The sequence below is a fragment of the Poromitra crassiceps genome (assembly GCF_964638095.1).
Source record: "Poromitra crassiceps genome assembly, chromosome: 5".
Lineage (NCBI taxonomy): Eukaryota > Metazoa > Chordata > Actinopteri > Beryciformes > Melamphaidae > Poromitra > Poromitra crassiceps.
The window spans coordinates 46,752,385-46,762,500 of record NC_139642.1 but is presented as its reverse complement, the minus strand read 5'-3'; the positions used below and the strand labels follow the sequence as shown (position 1 = coordinate 46,762,500).

The 10,116-nt window shown below is 43.3% G+C and overlaps 1 protein-coding gene across 1 annotated transcript in view; it reads left to right on the top strand.

The window, feature by feature from the left end:
- Nucleotides 1–539: 539 nt before the first annotated feature.
- ncam1b (neural cell adhesion molecule 1b) overlaps nucleotides 540–10,116 on the top strand; it is a gene marked incomplete at both ends in the record, with an annotated part of 133,413 nt that continues 123,836 nt past the window's right edge. Inside the window, one exon of the mRNA XM_083636710.1 lies at nucleotides 540–591. Coding sequence (XP_083492836.1) covers nucleotides 540–591 — 52 coding nt within the window. The remainder of the gene's footprint in view (nucleotides 592–10,116) is intronic.

Below are 10,116 nucleotides of genomic sequence, written 5' to 3'. Positions count from 1 at the left end.
TATTTTGAAAAAGATGCGTAAACATAGTCCTATTTTTTCATGAATAATAAAATAAAAATAAAATAAAATAATAATAATAATAATAATAATAATAATAATAAAATAAAATAAAATAAAATAAAATATAATATAATATAATATAATATAATATAATATAATATAATATAATATAATATAATATAATATAATATGTTTTGGTTGTGATGACAGTGACACTGGCTTCCATTGAGACCAGCGCACTATTTAACAGGAGGTTCATTATTCCGCTTGTGCGGATTAATTCACGTGAGTAAGAAGGCAGTGCTTGTCAGTCAGACTTTGAACAGAGCCCTGGCGCTCATCACTGGTCCTCCCTCCCTGGCTGCTGCTCGCCTCCCTTAACAACGTCGGTACTTGCTGACAGTTATTTTGCTCAAACAGATAGACTAGGATGAACAATTCCTAAAAGATAGCAAACTCGAGAGCCATACCATAGGGAGCAACCAGAGATTAAACGTTAGCTACGCGGTCTAACGTTACCTTTATTCGGGAGTTGCAGAATGGTCCATTCAAGGGATATCTTCGTAGCCTTGCTTCTTGTGGGCTCTACAGGTAAGAAAACCTCACATTCAACCCTCCTACTCTATCCCACCCAACACAACAGCTAACATTAATGCACGTTTTTTGCATAACGTTAACGCATTTGTTTCTGTCCGTTGTGGTTAGGACCGGAGGCGTTTTATTCTTCCCCCGTTCTCCCCCTTCCCCTCCGCCCGCACGCGCTCGGTTAGCAGGTGCAACGTTAATGTTACTGCAACTGCACGTCCTGCTAATTAGCTTACTGCCTAGCTAAGGTGGCCGGATGATCTCTTGGCTGAAATTAAACAACAGCTTGCTGATTATGCATTAACGTTACTTAACGTAACATATCATATCATATCCCTGTTCAGTCAATAGAAAATAGCGTTGTTATCTGCGTGCCCACACATCCTGGACCTGTACCCTATTTATCGTTAACGGTACTGTATCTGGAAAAAAAAATCACGTTAAAAGAGGACAACCTTTTCTTTTCTTTTCTTTTCTTTTTATCAGTATGGATGTAGCCCATGTGTGACAGGAGATAGCCTATACAGTCATGCGGATGCATTTTTATTTATTTATTTATTTATTTTTGCTGTGGCTTTTTCATCCATATCTGGTGTGTTGGCCTGGCCATTGGTCTCTTGCTGGGATGGGACGTGTTTGTTGTTGATGGGGATGCTCCAGTCCAGTCCGCTCCCCCGCATGCACGCACGCGCGCGCACACACACACACACACACACACACACACACACACACACACACACACACACACACACACACACACACACACACACACACACACACACACACACACACACACACACACACACACACACACACACACACACACACACACACACACACACACACACACACACACACAGCCACAGCCACAGCCACAGCCACACACAGTGTTTTGGGTTGAGTGAGTCACGATTTTCCAGTTAAAGGTACTGTACAACGTGAAATTATACGTGTCCTTTGTACAAGGAACCCCTGTAAGCCCCTCCCTCAGTGTATTAGAAGGCCTATTGTGGTTATCATTGATGTTGGATGTTACATACTCCAAGGCTTCCTCCCGTTAGTAGATAGTGTTGGTTTATTTGGTCTCATCTGCACAGCGATGCACAGCACACACAACCTCCACTCCAGTGTATATGAATCATCTGTGATGTAATATCCTGCTACATGAGGAGGGGCTTGAGGTGGGATCATATGTTGCTCCTATGCTGCTGCTATGTGTTAAACTGGGTAAGTTGATATGTGAATGTGAGGTGGAACATATGGTTGTTGGATACATAGGGCTTCTTATATCATTTAATCCCATGTGGGCCTCCCTGTATCATGATGTACTGTAAACACTATGGGCCCCATCTTCGTACGGCGCTATCGTTCGGGCTGCCGTTTGCGCTCCTCTTATTGCGATCTTCCCTGCGTCTTAAGCTATCGTCTGCCTCCACCATCCAGTTTTGCGCTGGGATCTAAGCACAGACACAGGTGTAGGCGTGGCCCAGGCGTGTCTGTGGGCCTCTAGTTTATCATCTGCCTCCCGCAAGTGTCATTTTACGCTCTTGCGAAGAAACCGTCGCTATGTTCCGAGCGTAAACAGAGGTTTGGGCGTTGCCCATGCCAAAATGTGCCAAATGTGTTAGAAAAAGGGGCCTTGCGTGCTCTCAATTTTAACGCCACATTTTCAACTATAGCCTACACTGCAGAAAAAAACACCTTGATTTAAAAATGAGAATTTGTTTGTCATGGTTTTGTGCCAAAAAGTGATTTGCGTTTTGAATTGGATTACCAGGGCAACGAGGGTCTGGCGGGGCGGGAGTCTGTGTGTAGCCCGGGGAGGGGTGCTTAAAGCTTCTGGCATACTCTTTGCGCCCAGCCAAGCGCATAGAGCGCGCGACGATTATTACGTCATCGCACGGGGCGTGTCGGGGGGCGAGGCCTGAGCGCAGCGCGGCGCGTCCACGGAGATTTTTCTATCAGCGCGTCAGGTTTTGCTGCCTGTGCCTGTGAGATCTCCGTGGTAGGCTATCAGCGGATATCTGCTGTGATTGAGTCCTCACCGTCGTACAGTCGCCTTCAAAAGCATAATGTTCGATTATAACATAGTTGTGTGGCTTAGCCTTCCCAAATGTTGAGGGTCGTTTTTTAGAATTTAATATATAGAATTGGGAACGTTACATTCAATTTCATTCAGACTGCCTTTCACTGATCGCCGCCATTTCTGGAGCGCTCACTATGTTCTGTTTTGGCCTGCGCAGAGTGCGCGCACCCTCCGTGGAGCCCCGCCTCCAGCGCGTGCGCGAAGAGTATGCCAGAAGCTTTAGTGTGGGGTGCACAGGTTCGGCTAGTGTGCCAGGTCCTGGAGGGGGGTCTCCCCGAAGAAGGTGGGAGCTGGGCCGGGTATAGGCAGGCTGGGTGTTGGGGGTGGGTCGGTGGTTAGGCAGCGCTATGCGCGGTCCCCGCAAGCAAAATCAGTTTCTGGCAGCAAATCACTTTTTGGCACAACACCAGCCAGTAGGCTATACAATAACCTAGGCTATACAATAACCTCTCTCCCTGCAATTGCACCATGCAACAATAGCTTAACCCGAGTGGACAATTCTGGTATAGGCTATTGAAATAGGCTAGAATTAAAATCTCACACATCCCTACCCTATTACTGTAAAGAAACAAATATTTTTAAATGTGTATGTTATAGCCTAAATGAACCAAACGACTAATTACAGTATGCGCACGCTTTTGGACATGATGGGGATATTCACATGCGTAAACTGCGCAGCGGCCCTTTGGTGTGTTTCAAATGGATCGTTCCATCAGCATCAATTTTCGTTACGAATCCGAACTGGTTCATCCTCCAATTCTCTCCCTCTCTCGTTCTCTCCTCTCTCTCTCTCTCTCTCTCTCTCTCTCTCTCTCTCTCTCTCCCTCTCTCTCTTTTCTCTCTCTCACTCTATCCCTCTGCTTGCACTCAGCAAGAAAGAAGCTGCTGTCACAGATGTGATGGCGGTGACGCTGTGGCTTTTAAAGGGAGTGATCACACACACTTGTGAATACTATTTTGTGCATAAACACTCCTATGGAGGTTTGCGCCGAGATGACGCGAAGCACAGCGGGCTGACACGCCCACAATTAGGGCTTTGCGCGGCGCTATTCGCAAAACGGGCGCTAACGCATTACCGCCGTTGCAAAGATAGGGCCCTATATTTCTCTTTCTCTTAAGAAATATTGTGTGGTCCACACACTCAGTTTAGCAACTGAGCAACCTCTCCACGTTATTATAATAGTGAGATAAGCATTTAGGACTATATAGTATAGTTGTAAATTTGCAAGGGACTCTCATGACTTGAGTCATGATTTGATGTAAAGAAAGATGTTTTCATGTGTTGTGATTGTCAATTTGATAGACTTATTGTTTACCATTTGATTGCAGTAGAGCAGGGCAATAGATCAATACTAGACATTTCTAGGGTGGAGACTCTGGAGACGATGCGCCGTGGGTGCACTTTTTTGGGGTGTGTGGCCAAACATGCGCTCAGCAGTCTTCCACATGTGCGACTGCGGCTGGACCAAATGGTGCCCTGGTCCAGGTCTTTTGTCCCCCCTGTGGTCTGCAAGTGGCTCGAACTGGTCGCAGGTTCAGGCTTGGCTGGGCTGTGAGCAAGAGTCTTTTACTGTAATTTATAACCTCAGCAGGGAAGGATTGATGACATCACTGACGATATCACATCTTTGATATATTATTATGATATATTTTATGTATTGGAAGGTGCTATAATAAAAATAAAGTTTATTATTATATTTTATGATATCATCAGTGGCATCATCAGTCACCACTGGCCCACTTGATGATTGTGGGGTATGACATCATCAGTGGGTATGGCATCATCAGTCACCACTGGCCATCACTCGACGATGACGATGACATCATTGCTCTGGCCATCACTCGACCATTGTGGGCAATGACATCATCAGTTGGTATGAAATCACTTTCGATTGTGGGGAATGGCATCATCATCAATATGATGAATGAATACGATGATATAGAGAGGAGATATTGTCTTAGATATCGGATGTTTTGGATATCGTAATATCGTGATATGGCACAAGTGTTGTCTTTTCCTGGTTGTAAAGTGCATTACTAGCCTGCCTGATGAATCTGCCAGCTAGCTTGTTTCATTTGCAATGCAAAGTAAATTGGTCTGGTGATGCCAGGCTACTGCAATTACAGTAAATTGATGTAATTCTCTGAATTTACCACTTGCATATTTTCCCAGCATTTGGCTGGTGGCTGATGCTAATTTTGGACCCTGGTTGAAACTATAAGAAAGGAATATTTAGAGGATACTGCAGTTATTACCCAAATCTATAAAATAATAAGGAAAGGTGGTACAGCAGTGGACACTGGACAGAGGTTTGATTTGTCCTTTCATTTTAAATGATAACTTGACAAACAGAGACAGTGCACTTAATCACACAACTCAAGAACCATCACTGAAGCTACAATTAGAATGTTATGCAATTTGTATTCCTCTGTGTACATCATGCTTGTTTTGGTCTGTAAGCCTATTATATTCTTGATATGCTGCACAACTATCATAAATGCCACTTTTAAGCCATCAATGTGGATCAAAGAAAATCATAATCTTTTTATAGATGATTATGGCATGGTTGCAATATAGACGACGGTGGTGAAAGAATGATTAGACAAAATGTATTGTATTTCCGTTCCTATCCCTGCCTCCTGCATGGGGCAGTGGGCGTGCTGAGCCTTTTGTCACAGCATACTTATTTTTACATGTTAATCGATCCTGTTCAAACTCATAATAAGGACTTTATGATGGAATATTTTTCAAGATCGCTTTTCTAACCAAAAATGAAATATAGCCTCTGGCCTTCAAAATGAGAATAAAGTGCCCGAAACAAAACTGGGATAGTGCGATTAGACTTGGGTTTCAAATGTCTTATAACTGTGAGATTGCTAAAAGAAAAGTACTTGCAACTCTGCATATCATCATATGGCTCTGTCTTGCATAATGCAGCTTTGTAGCTTACAGTGGGATTGTTTTGAGTTACATCATCAGTTACATCATGCAGAAAGGCTTGATGACGTAGCCTAGCTCCATGCTGCTCCATTCACAAGGCAAGATGGAACCATGACTGATTGCAGACCGACTTACAAAGCCTCCAAAGTTCTTTGTCTAAGCTTTACAAAGGTGGAAATCAACATTGCCAGATGCAATGGCTGTAGAACATTCTCCAACCTGATGAATGTTTACTTTAGCATGGTGTGATGACAGAAACTACTTTCTTAGTGCATTGTGGGCTACCAGGCCTAACCATATCTCCGGAATGAGGTTCATGAGTTCACGTCTTGAGACGTCACATGTTTGACTGCTATTCTGATCTCAAATTTGAAACAGTTTTTGTTATGGCGCCTACTTTAGATATTGTGGTGCTATTCGGGTGCTAACGCAAAATTACCGCCTTTGCGACGATAGAGCCCTTAATCTTGAAGCTGCCCACTTGATTGGAGTCTCCCCGTTTTCAAATGTTGGATATTTACGACTTGTGTGAAAGCAAGAGCGATGCAGAAACCTGCAATAGCCAATGAGAGTGAGCTGACCGTGAAGCGTTGCCACCCGAAGCAAAGCCCAAGCCGTCATTCTGCATAATAACGTTCTAGCCATGTGTTTGATTTTTGAGTATCTGCACGGTGACGTCATGTCATAAATGCCTTTCAACATTGGATAATTCAAATTTAATGTCCTGGCCGGCCGGGACAGCTGACGCTATTAACTGGCAACGCTAAACCTTTAGCACTTTTAGCACTAGGCTAGTGGTACATACCAACGTTATAACAAACTGACGGTTACATTCTCACCTCTCATCCTCTGAAACGGACTGCCTGTCTGTCCCTCCAACCCATTAATCCAAACTCATCTGGCCTTCACTTTTCGTTGGCAAACTACAGTACTGCAAACTACAGTACTGCAAACTACAGTACTGCAAACTACAGTACTGCAAACTACTGCACACCAAATCAGCTGTTCCTCCTCCATCTTTTTAAACATGCTAGGGCTGGGTATTGTTCAAATATTTTCAATATCGACATCAGTCAATATCGATCACAATATATAATCTAAGTCAATAGTGGAACTTCATCAGTCACTCAGCAACTCAGTGACATTCCAGAATTACAGGCTGGTCACTGCCATCTTTGAGAAACAGCTGTCAGACAACCAGGCATGTATTTTTTTATTTTTTTTATTTAAACTAGTCATCTAAACATCGTATTGTTCCCCTATAAAAGTGACAGACAGTAGTCTCTCAAGACCATCACTTATAAATCCCACTGATCCATTATAAGGAGAAGCTAAAGAGCTATAGTGTTTTTATTCTAGCCAGGACTGCCTGACTCTTTTGTGACGGGCAGTGGATCAGACAGATCCAGGCCTGAGAGAGATGCGTCGCCTTTGGGAGCTAATTGCTAAAACATGACATTGCACACGTGCACGTGACCCTGTGAAGCGCTGTCAAAGGGACACACACAACTTCCTTTCCTAAGGGTTTGCTTATAGAGGACTTGCAGCCTGCAGGCTTCATTGTTGATAATTCAGTGATTAGCCTCTATGGTGGTTGCAATGCATTATTACCTTTTAATTAACACAGTTTGAGGTGATGTCATATTTGGAATTATACTAATCCGATATTATTTAATATACTAATCAGGCTTTAGGTTAGACCCTGAGTCCACTGGGCAGCTTTGTTTTAGTAGCAGCACTGAACAAATTCTTGGGAGGAGAGGTGGTCATGTCTCTTGTTACTAAGTGCCTATTGAAAAACCAGTTTCATTGCTTTTCTTGCTAAACGACATTGAAACATTTTACACTAAAATGCCAAGACCTCAATGCCACCCGTAATGTAGAACAGTGTGTCCACTCCTTTCCGTTGGAAATCATGAAAAAGAAAAGAAAAAGAAGGCGGCGCCGTGAACACAGGTTCCCTGTGGACATGTAACCTTAGATTGGCATGTAGGTGTTGTATGGCTTCCCTCCACTTTGAAGCATTTGCTCTCCAGGTCAGAGACAAAGGGAAACATACGATAGGGTTGCTGACTTTGTCAGAGTTTTGTTAAGGAAACAGCTTTGCTGGAAATAGGCTTGCCTACTTGAGAGACACATATTGAGTTTCTGATCGGCCCAACTTAACATATTAGACATTTTAACAGACGTGATGATTGCTTGTTTGTGTTCATTTGAGTTTACCTTTGGTAAACAAAGAGAACCTATGGCATTTCGGCCGTAGTTCTTCAGACTACCAGCATCCTGTGTGACAATGGTGAAAACATCTTTGAGCCATTTCAACGTGGACACATTTTCCTTTTTTGTTTCTCAAATTATTTAACCTTACTTTGACCTTTCACCTTTCATTTAAATTCAGGCCTTCACTGTAAGTTTTCTCATCGACATCTGCTTGGAGATAAAACCAGATTTAATTTGCATGGGCTGTTGTTATAAGCTGAGGGCATCTCCTGGCCATCATTCTGCCTTCCCATGTCTTAATTGTGAATTGAGCAGGGTACCAGGGGACCTTCTCTGGCCCATGCAGCCCCTGCAGGGGGAAAAGAGCTTGCTATGGTGGTGACACTATCCGTGCTGGAGGGCCCCTTACCTCAGGTTACAAGAGAGGCAGTGGAAGGAAGTCTGTTTAGCTCCAACTCCTGGAACAGAACCTACAATATCTCTGATTTAAGAAAGTGATGATAGCATGCCTCATCTGGCTGCCCGATAAACCAACGGGTTATTTGCTGGTCTGATGAGCTCTGTGCAATTGTGTGCATCTTTTATGTGGTGAAAAGAAGTAGTGTTTTCTTTTTTTCATGCAGCCATGCGCAGTATGGGACATTCATTATTGAAACACTATAGATGCATCACTTTGCACAGAGCAGGCGGAATCAGGGCTGCAGTGCCCGAGGGTGTCTTTTTATGCCGTCACTCTTGTGCTACTCTTAAAAAAAACCATGATACTGCTGCTTTACATGATCATTGTCTGTCAACTTGGTGACCTCTCCCTCTCATGCAAACTGCAAAGTCATCATGGTTGTTTTTACTAAAATAAAAGACTTCTGACAACCATGGAAGTACTGAAGTCACACACTTATTAAGAGGGAAAACACTTTTTTTTTTGGTTAGCCCTAATTAGAGGAGCTGAGGTCCAGGGCGCAGTTACAGGTGATCTCCAGGGGAGCTATAGATACTGCACAATCAACATTAAAACTGTGTTATCTTGTTAAGAGTAGACAGGCATGGCCAATTTGCATCCTTTGATCTTCTGAAGAGAGCATTTGAGTTGCCCCAAACGCATCTTTATAGATATATACAAGTTAGACATTATGTCCGATCCAAGATTCGCAATTTTGACGTTCTCCCAGATGAACATGTTTTTTTTGAGGTTTTGTTAAGCCCTCCCAACTCCAGGCATCTTATTTCTAAGTTTGTGTGTTTGTTCGACGATTGCATTAAGGCCCCCACTGAGAGGATCAAAGAGGCGTGGCAGGAGGAACTTGGTGTGGATCTGTCTGAAATCATATGGGACAGGAGTCTGTCTGTGGTCCAGCTCTGTTCAATTAATAGTAGACATCAACTTATCCAATTTAAAGTTGCTCACCGTCTTCATTACTCCAAGCATAGGTTACACAAGATATATCCTTCGGTCTCACCACTATGTGATAGGTGTCGGGTGTCGGAGGGCACACTGTCCCATGCTTTTTGGTTTTGCCCTTCACTATCAGGATTCTGGGCCAAAATATTTGACTGGTACTCTAAGGCCTACAAAATAACCCTCCAACTGGAGGCGGAACTCGCCATCTTCGGCTGCTCGGAGTCCTCTTTGCTCCTCCCAACGGCCGTGCAGCAATCTCTGACACAGGGAATGACAGTTGCCAAGAAACTAATTTTGAAGGAATGGAAGTCCTCCTCTCCACCTTCTTTTCAGCTGTGGCTGACAGACATGATCTCAGTTATACGTATGGAGAGACTCAGATTCCAGAGGTCAAATTCTCTAAGGAAATTTTCTGTTATTTGGGACCCGTTCCTGACCTATTTTGATCAGGCTAAAAGCGGTATTTGAGTTTCTTTGGGATCCTTTGCACAGTATATATATATATATATATTTTTTTAATCGATTTGTAAGCACATTTTGACATTTTGTAGCATTGTAATGTTGAATGTATGTATATATGTTTTTTCTTTTCTTTTTTCCTGTTCTTGTTTTGTTTTCTTTATGTTCTGAAAAAGTAAAATAAAATATATAAAAAAAAAAAAAAGAGTAGACAGGCATTAGGCTAAATCTTCAAGTGTTAAGCCTAATAAGGAGATGCATTCAGCCCAGCTTTCCCCCCCCCCCCTTCATGTTCATGCTTTATTGGACAAACACAGTGAGAGAGAGACACACAGGAAGGCATGGGAGAGAGAGGTAGCGGAGGAGATGCAGCAAAGGACCGCGGGCCGGATTCGAACCCGGGTCACTGCCGGTAGGACTAAGCCG